This window comes from Dermochelys coriacea, chromosome 1 (genome assembly GCF_009764565.3).
Source record: "Dermochelys coriacea isolate rDerCor1 chromosome 1, rDerCor1.pri.v4, whole genome shotgun sequence".
NCBI lineage: Eukaryota > Metazoa > Chordata > Testudines > Dermochelyidae > Dermochelys > Dermochelys coriacea.
The window spans coordinates 118,789,869-118,803,569 of NC_050068.2; the positions used below are offsets into that span (position 1 = coordinate 118,789,869).

Consider the following 13,701-nt stretch of genomic DNA (forward strand, 5'->3'; position numbering starts at 1 on the left):
GTTCATTTCATACCCCAAGTTTTTCCACCTTTGATTTAGTGGAAATCAAACTTGAGAACTTTAGCAACAGCGATTAATATGCAACACTGTAATGTCCTGGGGCCCGGTCCAAAGCCCTTTGAAGTCAATTAGAGATTTTCCATTGAGTTCAATGGGTGTAAATCAGGCACTACACACAAGATAACACTGAAACAATTTCAAACATTATTTCTCAGAATACAAATGAATTTTGATTTGACAAAACTCATTAAAACTGAATGGAAGAACACTGGTCCCATCTGTAAGATAGTCACACTCCAGCTCTTCATCTCCTTATTATCACAAACTTGCATGTAAACAGCACTTCAGTGCCCATTGATAAACAAGTGCCTGGGCCATTGGCTAGCACAGAAACAATATTTTGCACTCAGATTATAAATGGTGTGTAAGCAAGGTGGTACAATACCAACAACAAAACAAAAATCCAACCCTCTCAAGGCTTTCAGATCAACCATGTTTCTCCTTAATGGCTGCTAGATTAGGGCAGTGACCCACACCTCTGTGTCAGGGGCAGCATATGTGACCATTGTCTTGGGAGGGGACCCAGGTAGAATTGTGACTGGGCCTCTCTTTTTGTACAAGTAAGGAGAAGTAATTTACTGTGGCACTAAAAAGGTGCATCTTAGTTCCCACAGTGGTTCCAGACAGCTCTTCTGGGGAGCACTTGAGGGCAGGAAGGAAAAGAGCCATGGATCCATCTGCTCCCTGATGGATCTCTCTGCCTTCTCCACACCTGCTTGCTTACAAAGCAGAGCTGCACACTCACAGTGATCTGCACAGACCTCAAAGTCAAGTTCTGGGTAGCCCAAATATGGCTGTATACCCTGCACAGCCATGTTAGGACTAGGGACTGTCTAACACTGGGGTTCCTCAGGTTGTTCAGAGAGCAGTATTCACAGCAAATAAAGTGAATCAAACTGTTGTTGGAGAGGGAAGGGATCCCAAAACCCTGCAGACTGATCTGTCATCTTAGGCCTGTAGTGACTAAGGCCCCAAGGTATTCTCTCCTTCCGTCCTGTCCTGCAAGCAGCCAGTCTTATAGAGTTTCCTGCCTTCTTGCTAGGGATCTGCTAGGCATGAAATTGTCAGGCCTGCTTTACAACTTACCCCTAAGGACATATTCAAGGGACAGGACAAGTCATGTTGGTGTTAACTCCCAGTTTGCAAGTGCTCAGTTAGTGCCCCAGATACCTGCCATATGATATTTAGAAAGCATTCTTCTCTACACTTTGAAAGTGTTAAAATTAGCCTGATAATGTATTGACCTCTAACACCATAAAGATTTTGATATTCACCCGTTTTTCATATTATTTTTCTTCTTTTTTAAGGGAAAAGTGATGCTGAGCCAAAGAATCCAGAAAACAGTGCATCACATACATCGTAAGTCAGTTTCATATTTATGATCAGAGATGATTGCTATGTTTTAATCTGCTTTGTTATGCCAAATAGTGTTTGTCTGTTTGTTTTCATTAAGATGAAGCTCTTTCACTGATGCTGTTCTTTAAAAATCTTTTAAGTAATGATTCATAGTTAATTGTTCATAAATCATTAGCATCCTTACTGTGAGAGATATTGAAAAGTGAGATGGCCCTATAACAAGCTAAATAAATATTAAATTATTTTTGGTGGAGTGAGTGAGCGAGCTTTTACAACCGGAGAAGTCCAATATTACCTTAAAGCTGCAGAAGTTTGTCACATTTTCCAGAAGATATCATGTCACATATGCCTTTGATGTACTGATGTAATTTTAAAAGACTGCAGTCTGCAACTTCACCTCTGAATTACTTGAAATCCAATTACAGCTACCTCTGGTCTCACGATTTTGTTGATGTTTTTGAATTAACAAAAGCAACTGAGAAACAGATGGGAATAGGCACTTGTAATATATCTGTATTCACCTTTACTTTAATGCAGTAGAGGTCCCCCACCCTTTTTTTTTTCCCTGTGTATAAGGGAATTAACTGTTTTACTGTTACCAGAATAAACCAACTCTTCAAACAGAGGGACTCAAAGTTTAAAACAAAAAACAAAACAAAAAAACAGGCTAGCTTAGCAAACTTGATTTCGCTCACATGAGTTAGGAGAGGACTGAATTGCTACAAAATCACTCACCCATTTGAATGGGAGTGGAATTCTTTTCACAGTGCAGTCATGTGAATTTTAGAGTGCATCAAGTCTGTAATTTGTGTCCTCTGGCTCTTGTTATTTAAATTCAGAGTGCTAGATCATGTAAGTCTTGCAAGGTGTCACTATCTGTTACATGGCCAAAAGTAGCCATAGAATAAGGTACAATAAGTGTGATTGTTGAATGTTTTGATTTCTGATATAAATATATATTAAAAATCTTCTGGAAAAGAATCTATAAAAAGATTTGACATGGTCTATGAATGGTTTGTCCTATAGATTTTGCGGTAGAATATAATTACAATATGTTATATTTAGTCAAACTTGTTTAATAAATGAAGCACTAGCAGCTTTATGCCTTCTGATACTATGATTGTTGGGAATGGTTAATAGTGTATGTTGGTATAGAATGCTTTCAATGGTTACCATTTTAAAAAAAAAGGATATTATAATAAAGATTTAAAGGAGAAGAGTTTTAATGCCATCTGGAGGTATCATGGAGAAATGAACACTAATTTTGCTGATATTTAATATGTAAAACGTAAGCAGACACTATACTTTGACATAATCTTGGGGCTAGGTCATATTTTATAGTGGGGTTTTCTTTTTATTCTTTTTAGTAAAATTTCATTAAAATTCTGTAAATTGTATTGTATGAATGTAGAAATTCTTATATTTGTTTGTGGCAGACTACATAAAGTGTCATTAGTGGGCTTTATTAAATAAATTGGACCAGATTGTCACATCCTTATTCATGTTGAATAGTACCTTACCCAATGAGTGGTCTCACTGAACCCCATTGAAACTGTTTACTTCTCTACTTCATAGATTCCAAAGCCAAAAGGGACCTTTGTGATGATCTAGTCTGACCTCTTGTGTAACACAGCCATAGAACTCCCCCAAATAATTCCTAGAGTACATCTTTTAGAAAAACATCCAATCTTGATTTAAAATTGTCCATAATGGAGAATCCACCGCAACACTTGGTAAATTGTGCCAATGGTTAATTACTTTCACTGTTAAAATTTTACGCCTTATATCCCGTTGAATTTGTTCAACTTGCATCCATTGGATCACATTATATCTTTCTCTGCTGGATAAACAAGCCCATTATTAAATATTTGTTCCCCATATAGGTACTTATAGATTATAATCAGCTCACCGCTTAACCTTCTCTTTGTTAATCTAAATAGATTGAGCTCCTTGAGTCTATCACTATAAGGCATGCTTTTTAGTGTAATACATGTTTTCTAATGTAATACATTTACAGGGGTCACCTTTATATTGTTACCATTTGTCAATAATGACCACACAGCAGGGTCTGAGCTACCATGTTTATTCCTATTTTAAGAACAGGGAAAAACTATGGTAAGTGAGCTACCATGTTTATTCCTATTTTAAGAACAGGGAAAAACTATGGTAACTGAGCTACCATGTTTATTCCTATTTTAAGAATAGGGAAAAACTATGGTAACTGTTTGTAAATGGTAACTTTTTAAATGGAAACCATTATATTTAGGAAGACTGTTGGGATGAAAAAGAGATACAGAAGGAAGGAGAGCCTAAAAGGACATGGGGGAGGTAGGTTGCAAATAGAATTCAGGGAAAGGAGGAGGAAGAGAAACCAGGTAGATTAAGATACAGGGAAGGAAAGAGAACAACAGAGATTGAAAGATAGTGGAAGAGATACAAGACGTAGTGCAGCAGGCAAGAAAAATAGGGATGAAAGAATGGAAAAGAGAAAAGGGGGAAAGCAAAAACAGCCAAAGTTAAAATTTTCTAAATTGTTTAACAGAAAGCTGAATGCCAAAGCGTTACAATGATGTAAATATAAATAACTACAAACATAAATAACATACAAACACAGGTTGTGCCTTATTCTCCTTTTCCTGATGTTGATTTTACATCAGTGTAGCTCCATTGGCTTTAATGGAGTTTCTCCTGATTTACATCAATGCTAACCCAATCCACTCTGGTTGATTTTTATCGCTGATCTTTGGACACTTTTGAATATTGGTGTTTTTAAAAATTTGGAATGAACCTGATTGCACCAGGTATTAAAAAAGTATACAGGGGATAATACATTGGAACGCTACAATCCATGCATGTGCACACACACACACAGAGATATATACATAAACAAACTAGTACACAATAATTGACTTATTCTCCCCCTACAGATCACTGTAGCTGGCAGTCTAAAGGTACCACCCAGATCAATTTTGCAACTGCTAAAAAAATCTTGAAAAAATGCCCAGCCACGGTGTATGTTTTTTATGTGAGCCTTCACATCAGAACCTGCAAAGACTGAAGCAGGGATGAGGAAACCATTTTGATTAATTTTAATAAGTGTTTAGTTGGTGGGGTGGAGGAAGATGAATCTTTGATGGGGGAGAATTGTAAGGAGCCCTTGAAATTAAGAACTATTTTTATGAGTTATCACTCCTGGGAAAGATTAATAAGCAGCCCAGTCTGTTTAAAGAGTCTGCTGATATCAATAGAGAACAAGTGGCATTTCTGAGACTGATGGGAAGGAGCAATGAAGAGCTTTAAAGGACTCTCATCTTTAAAAAAAGCAATCCACAGAACAGGTCACATTGGCCATGATAAAAGTGAGAGAGAAAAAACAGGAGGAGCATGTTAATTTTTTTTTCCCCTAACAAAAGTATTTTTTCTACTTGTTACAAGCCACAGGTGCAAACCCAAGACACATAGCTACAATGGCAGTTTGTCCATCCTTTGTCTAGATTTACTGCCATTCTCCAAATATTATTTATATAGCTCCAAAGGGACAGGTTTATCACCCCTCTGAATCAGTCAGAAACACTGAACTGAACATTTACATGAAGCCTTCCTCAGAGATTACCCCTCCCCTAGCCAGCGTACTCCAGGACAGCAAAAACAGACTCACATAACTTTGTTGGGTTTCTCCTGAGTCACTTGACCAAGGATAGTATCTGCAACCTTTCAAAGCAGAGAAGCCTGGAGGATTTTTTTTAGTGAACACACAGACAGTGTTAAGCATGTTTTATTTCTGCATGTATTAACTCTCTAGATATGTTTCTGCATGAATTAATTTTGGTAATAATAATATTTACCATTTAAAGAGCTTCATAAACATTAACTTATTTGCTGCATCTTAGAAGACCCCAATGAAGTAGATAAATAAGGACACTTATCCTAGTGCTACAGATAAACTGAAATAAATGTTCGTGTGCGACTTACCGAAGACTATAGAGGAAGTCAGTGTCGACTATATTCTGGCATGTCCATATGCAGAATGACTGTAGGAAATGGCCTAAAAGATTGCATTGACACGTACATTCAGTAAGGAGGATTTAAGCACATTAGAGTTTTCTCCAAATGGATTAATGTCACTTGTGACTAAATATATTTTTTAAAATCACAAGCACTCTGGATGTGAGGAATTTCATTTCACGTTATATTATTATGCATAGGAGTTCATGGGTCACCTGGCCAAATTTTCACTGAAAGTTTAAAAGCTGTAAATCCCAAAGAGGTTTTTTTATGGCTGGTCAAAAATTTTCTGTCAACCTGGGTTTTTTTGTTTGTTTGTTTTTTATAAAATTGGGTTTTTGATAAAATGAATATTTTTGCAGAAAGTTTCTGGGGTTTTTTTTGTTTTTTTTTAAATCTTCATAAAACCTGTATCTGCTTTTCCCCCAATGATTGGCAGGTACTGTCAGAATTTTTTTTATTTTTTTTTTTAGTTTTTGGCAGTTTTCAGGTAAAATATTCAGTTTGGCTGCCAAAAATTTTAGAATGTTTGAGGTTTTTTGACAAAAAGTAAAAAAAAAAATTGAATATTTTGATGCAAGTGAAAACATTTTCATTTTTGTTTAAATTTGCTGTAGCCCCCCACAAAAAATATTCTGACCAGCTCCATGTGCTGTATCTTCAAATTCTGGATGTAGAAACTCTGCCAAAAATAGCCCCAGGCCATGAGAATTCTCTTAGTCACAAAAATTTTGAAAAAGTGATTCAAGCTTTATAAACTCCCCAAACAACCCTGCTAACGGAATAAGTTTGGAATTACCATGCAACTTTCTTTTATAACTTTTTGTCTTTCTAATTCACGTCCAGCCTATCCCAAATGTGATTCACTGTTATACATTCAACTCTATGTGCTAGTGCAATTACTTAATACTGTAATATAAACACTATCAATAAGCTACTCCAGTGCAACATATTTATTATCTCTCCCACAATTGTTTTCAAGCCAAGATATTGCAGATTTTTCCCTCCCTTTTTGCAAGAGAATTAACCAAGATTAAGGGAGGCTTTTATAATATATGAATGTGAAAGTTTTGTCTTTTGCTAATATTTTTCACCTGTGAGAATCACAGGGCTCCTTATGTGTATATGTTTGTTTTTGCCAGCTTATAACAGAAATTTTGGCAGTATTTCTTCTGAGCATTAGCCATGAGCATCATTTTGAGACTATGTTGCTCAGGGGATCCCTTTTACCAGTGTGAAATCTATCAACAGCCATACTCCCGACTCTTAAAAAGTAACACTGCAGTCCTTTGACCATCAAGGTTTTATCAACTCAGGCTCTTGAACATCAAGTTAATTCTCAATTATCCGATTTTCCACAGTGTCAGTGGAATGTTCTGCTGTTGTTCCTGCTGATCACATATATAAATATCTATATTTTCATTAGTGTGCGCTATTTGTTGTCTATATTTACTTAGCATTTGTATAGGTGTTTTCATCTTCAAAGCAATATACAGACTAATACACTGTGAGATAGAATTGCCATGTCATAAATGAGGAAACTGAGAGAGAGAGGTTAAGCACATGGCCCCACAGTATGCCAACATTTTTATGGCTGACTTAGAACAACACTTCCTCAGCTCTCGTCCCCTAATGCCCCTACTCTACTTGCGCTAACTTGATGACATCTTCATCATCTGGACCCATGGAAAAGAAGCCCTTGAGGAATTCCACCATGATTTCAACAATTTCCATCCCACCATCCACCTCAGCCTGGACCAGTCCACACAAGAGATCCACTTCCTGGACACTACGGTGCTAATAAGCGATGGTCACATAAACACCACCCTATATCGGAAACCTACTGACCGCTATTCCTACCTACATGCCTCTAGCTTTCATCCAGATCATACCATACGATCCATTGTCTACAGCCAAGCTCTACGATATAACCACATTTGCTCCAACCCTCAGACAGAGACAAACACCTACAAGATCTCTATCATGCATTCTTACAACTACAATACCCACCTGCTGAAGTGAAGAAACAGATTGACAGAGCCAGGAGAGTACCCAAAAGTCACCTACTACAGGACAGGCCCAACAAAGAAAATAACAGAACGCCACTAGCCGTCACTTTCAGCCCCCAACTAAAACCTCTCCAACGCATCATCAAGGATCTACAACCTATCCTGAAGGACGACCCATCACTCCCACAGATCTTGGGAGACAGGCCAGTCCTTGCTTACAGACAGCCCCCCAATCTGAAGCAAATACTCACCAGCAACGACACACCACACAACAGAACCACTAACCCAGGAACCTATCCTTGCAACAAAGCCCGTTGCCAACTCTGTCCACATATCTATTCAGGGGATACCATCATAGGGCCTAATCACATCAGCCACACTATCAGAGGCTCGTTCACCTGCGCATTTACCAATGTGATATATGCCATCATGTGCCAGCAATGCCCCTCTGCCATGTACATTGGGCAAACTGGACAGTCTCTATGTAAAAGAATAAATGGACACAAATCAGACGTCAAGAATTATAACATTCAAAAACCAGTTGGAGAACACTTCAATCTCTCCGGACACTCGATTACAGACCTGAGAGTGGCTATCCTTCAACAAAAAAAGCTTCAAAAACAGACTCCAAGGAGAGACTGCTGAATTGGAATTAATTTGCAAACTGGATACAATTAACTTAGGCTTGAATAGAGACTGAGAATGGATGAGTCATTACACAAAGTAAAACTATTTCCCCATGTTATTTCTCCCCCCTCCCCCACTGTTCCTCAGATGTCCTTGTTAACTGCTGGAAATGGCCTACCTTGCTTGTCACCATGAAAGGTTTTCCTCCTTTCCCCCCCCTGCTGCTGGTGACGGCTCATCTTAAGTGATCACTCTCCTTATAGTGTGTATGATAAAACCCATTATTTCATGTTCTCTGTGTGTGTGTGTATATAAATCTCCCCACTGTATTTTCCACCAAATGCATCCAATGAAGTGAACTGTAGCTCACAAAAGCTTATGCTCACTAAGTTAGTCTCTAAGGTGCCACAAGCACTCCTTTTCTTTTTGTGAATACAGACTAACATGGCTGCTACTCTGAAACATGTTCACAGTGTGTCGGTGTCAAAAACTGGAGTACAACTCAAGAGCTCCTAGCTTCTAATCCTGTGCTGACACCCGTAGGCCACATTTGGCTGATATGTAAAACATTAGAATGTTGTATATCAGAGGGAGCATTGTCTAGTGGACTGTGCATAAGGCTGGAAGTTGTGATCTTGGCTCCACCCTTGAATTGCTGTGGGACCTTATAAAAGTTGTTTAAATTCTGTCTCCATTTTCACATGTTTAAAACAATAATCAAACCATGGTAAAAATTAGCTCATTAATATTTGTATAACATTTTGAAAAATGTAAATTCTGTAACTCTGCAGAAATATGAGGTATTAATCAAGAACAATGTAATAAATGAATGGTAGTATATGTTTAAAAAAAGACTTGGATAAAAAATGTTAAAGATGTTGAATTGCTGCAGGACACACTTTGATACTGAATGTCTGTATAGATTGTGTAATGTGGTGTGTTGCCTGATGTCAGCCATCTTTAGTAAAAATATTCTTGTGATTAAAGCACAACTAGCTGGCTGGAGACCTGGGATCTTGTCCTGGACTTTGTGTGGAACTCTGAGCAAGATAATTCACTTCTCTGTAGCTCATTTTCCTCAGTTGTAAAATGGGGATAATACAATACTGCATAGGGGGAGCTAATGAATGTTCGTAGAGATTTGTTGGAGATCTTCAGATGGAAGCCACTTGACAAGTGCAAAATATTATTTATTATATTATTATTTATGTATTTTATACAGCAATCTACATTTTTGTTTCTATGCAAATTTTTATGTTTCAGTTCAAGAATACAAACCACTAACTCTGAAATGTTACATTATTAGGGTTCATCTTTTATCTGATTGAACCAGAGAAAGTGGCAAAAATGGCAAGGCATTCAGCCTTGGAAAGAGAAATCCATCCAGTGATGTATTGTAAACGCCCCTTGATGCTGTCTGCCAAATTCACCAGGATGAGTTAGGATAGATGAGTCAGAAGGTGGCTGATAGTCTTGTCTAAAGGACAAGATCAAGGTGAAATCCTGGTCCCACCAAAGTCAATGGGGACAGGATTTCATGCCAAGAATATAAATTTGAAGGGGTGGGAGGCAGTTAATATGAAATTGCACTTATATTAAAAATGACATTGTTTAAGTCTGATTTTTTTCTTTTGAGAACACCACTGTGTGGTATCACTTATTGCTTTTAATATCTGCCTGTGATTTTTTGAGAGATGTGTCTCAGAGACGCTATAGAAAAAAATGACAGGTTTCAGAGTAGCAGCCGTGTTAGTCTGTATTCGCAAAAAGAAAAGGAGTACTTGTGGCACCTTAGAGACTAACAAATTTATTTGAGTATAAGCTTCCGTGAGCTACATCTCACTTCATCGGATGCATTCAGTGGAAATTGTATTTTCCATTGAATGCATCCGATGAAGTGAGCTGTAGCTCACGGAAGCTTATGCTCAAATAAATTCGTTAATCTCTAAGGTGCCACAAGTGCCCCTTTTCTTTTTACAGAAAAAATGTCTTTTTTTAAAGAATGAAGCTAGTGTTTCTCAGAGTGATGGAGATCCTGAAAACTGAGAAGGCTAAACTCTGGTATTTATCCAGGAACCAAGTACCTAGCTGGAGAAAAATGCTGGCTTTGCTGCACTGTTCTACCTGTTTCCCCCAACCCTGACTTGAAAATCTAACCTTCTATCAGTGCCAGATTTTTTCCCAACAGTCTGCTCATCCAGTCCAGCAAGGATATCTAGAACTTGAAAAATATATTACTGAGCTTCCAAAATCCCATACAGAATTTCTTCTCTGCCTTCTCCCCTAAAGAATTACCCTCAGAACACACACACACACAACCTTTCATTTAAAAACTGTACTTGTACAGTAACTTCCTGCTCCGAGTACCATACTAGCTTAACTAAAGGTTGCCTCCAAGCTTCTAGTTGCTACAGTACTCATGTGTATGGTATCAGTGGGGCCTACGCCTCTTTTTAGCACAGATTATTGGATTTGTGGTGTACTTTGCAATGTTGCCAATAGTCCACAAAGATCTACTGTGAGTTTATACCTTCAAACCATTTTCTTCAAATCCTACGGAGCCACTTACTTGGAAAAAGTTTTACTTACTCACATCAAGGCTGAATCTATCTTGGAGATTTAGGTAAATTAACAAGAAACAACAAAAAAAAGGATTTTTGTGTTGATTATTTTCATATCAAAATAATAACTACATGGTAGCTGTATATGAAATGTAAAACAGGAAGAGGAAAGTGAGACAGCGAAAAAGCTGAAATGGAGGAGTTCACTAGCTTTTGTGCTTTCTTCTGGTGAGAATTGTTTCCAGTGGATAATCTTCTTAACTTCTCAAGATTAAATACCCTAAAAAAAGGGAAAAAAAACATGAACCTTCAGCAGGGGTGAAAGTAACTTAAAGGATTTACTGGTACACGGGGTGGCCAGGCTCCTGTGCAAGATGGGGGGTGGGGAGACTCTGGGCCCCCAAAAAGGGCGGGGCCTGGGGCAGGGCTGGGGCCAGTCTCCCACAGCCAGCCCTTCAGCACTGTCCGGCCTGCTCCGCCTGGGGCTCCGGCAGCGATTTAAAGGGCCCAGGGCTCTGGCTGCCGCTGGGAGCCCCAGGCCCTTTTAAATCACCGGGCCCAGGGCAGCTGCCCCTTTTGCCCCCACCCTCGTCAGTGGCCCTGCCGGTATGGTGTTTAAAGCGCAGCCGTGGCAGTGCTTTAACGTCGGCTGTGTACCGGCCATACTGGCAGCCACTTTCTTACCGGTACGTTGTACTGGCTTACTTTCACCTATGACGTTCAGATGGCAAATTTAAATTTCATCCCCCTCTTTTTCCAAGTATAGTCCATTTATTAGGCCATGTCTACACTACGTACTTAAGTCGATTTAAGTTACGTCCATGATCATAAGCAGCTGTAATTACATTGCTTGTGCACTCACACAACGCTCTTTATATCAGGAAAGCTGATCCACAGTTGGTGCTCTAGCATCATCAGAGAGAGCAGCGCACCAAGGATAGCTATGCCACTGTGAAATTGCCACCTTCTCTTGCTATGATCACAGTGCATCCTGGGAGCAGGCTCATCACCCCATGATGCAGTTTTCTCGGTCCCATGATTCCAAGGGCTTCCAACTGCATTTCGTACCATTTTTCAACTGCACCTTTCAACTTTGCCCGCCATCTCTGCTCACCAGTCCTGTGATACGCGTTATGAACACAACATGGCTGATCTTGCAGTATTTCATGAGCTGCAAATCTGAACAGAAATCCGTGGTGCCTGCCCTGCTGTGTGCCATGCAAAGAAACAATTCAAGATTGATGTTGGCTTTCATAAAGCAGCTGCACACGGTGGACCATTGCTATTGGGCTCAGAAAACAAACACCAAGTGGTGGGACTGGATTGTGACAGATATGGGATGATGAGCAGCGACTACAGAACTTTCATATGCGCAAAGCCACCTTCCTGGAACTCTGAGTGGCATTCACCCCTGCCCTCTAGCACAAGGACTCCAAAATGAGAGCTGCCCTAATGGTGGAAAAGCATGTGGTGATCACTGTGCGGAAGCTGCCAACTCTAGACTGCTTCCGGTCAGTCACAAATCAGTTTGGAGTTGGGAAGTCACCATGGGGGTTGCGGTGATGCAAGTGTGCAGGCATAGGTGCCAACTCTGTGGGTGCTCCGGGGCTGGAGCACCCATGGGGAAAAATTGGTGGGTGCTCTGCACCCACCGGCAGCTCCCCACCCCGCCCCCCAGCCGCCCCAGCTCACCTCTGCTCCGCCTCATCCCCTGAGCGCGCCACATCCCTGCTTCTCCCCCTTGCTCACAGCACTTGCCACCGGGAAACGGCTGTTTCACAGCAGCAAATGCTGGGAGGAAGGGGGAGGAGGGGGAACACAGCGCACTCCAGGAAGAGGCGGGCCAGGACCAGGATTTGGGGAAGAAGTCCAATGGGGCAGGGAGGGGGCGGAGTTGGGGCGGGGACTTGGGGAAAGGGGTTGGAATGGGGGCAGGGCAGGGGCAGGACAGGGGTAGAGTCGGGGCGGGGCAGCGGGCGAGCACCCACCGGCACCGTGAAAAGTTGGTGCCTACGTGTGCAGGGCCATTAATCAGCTCCTTCTACGAAGGACTGAGACTCTGGGCAATGTACAGGAAATAGTAGATGGCTTTTTTGTCAATGGGATTCCCTAACGGCAGTGGGCAATAGATGGCACACACATCCCCATTTTGATGCCAGACCATCTTGCGACGGAGTACATCAACAGAAAGGGCTAATTCTCTATGGTATTGTCGGTGCTGGTGGATCGTTGGGGTCATTTTACTGACATCAACGTGGAGTGGTCAAGAAGGTATATGACGCATGCATCTTCAGGAACATTGGCCTATATAGAAAGCTGCATGAAGGGACTTACTTTCCAAACCAGAAGATTCTAACAGCGGATGTGGTCATATGCCCATAGTGATCCTGAGAGGCCCAGCCTACCGCTTGCTCCCGTGGCTCATGAAGCCTTATACCAGAAACCTTGAAAGCAGCAAGGAGCGCTTCAACAACTGACTTAGCAGTTGCAGAATGACTGTTGAATGAACATTTGACAGATCAAAGGGTTACCGGTGCTGCCTTTTTCCCAGGTTAGACTTCAGTGAGGAAAATATTCCCATGGTCATAGCAGCCTGCTGCTCTGCATAACATTTGTGAAGCCAAGGGGGAAAAGTTTTCCCAGGGCTGGAGTGTTGAGGTGGATCACCTGGCAGCTGATTTTGAGCAGTCAGACACCAGGGCTATTAGAGGGGCTCAACAGAGGGCTATTCAAATGAAGGAGGCTTTGAGGCAGCATTTTGACACTGAGGCCCTGTAGTGATTCCTGCCTGAGCGTTAATTGTAGTCTGCAAATGTGCCAGTTGCTACTGTATGAATTTCTGTTGCAACCATCCTGTGTAAGTCACAAATAAAGAATCACTGTATGTGTAAGACTAATTTTTTATTAACAGCAATACACAGATTAACATTTCTTACAAGGAACATGACAGTGAGACGCTCTCTTTGAAGTGAGGATCTCATAGATGGGTGTAAGTCCAGCTGTAGTTATGGAAAATGTCCCGAGGGGTGCAGTGCAAGCGGTACAGTAATGGGCCAGGAATGTGAGATGAATGTGTGTGAGGA

General features: G+C 40.6%; 1 protein-coding gene across 1 annotated transcript in view; it reads left to right on the forward strand.

The window, feature by feature from the left end:
• The window catches only part of AFF3 (AF4/FMR2 family member 3), a 446,656-nt gene that overhangs the window by 275,295 nt on the left and 157,660 nt on the right, over positions 1 to 13,701 (forward strand). Inside the window, 1 exon segment of the mRNA XM_038411042.2 lies at positions 1,368 to 1,419. Within this exon segment, the coding sequence (XP_038266970.1) occupies positions 1,368 to 1,419 (52 nt within the window).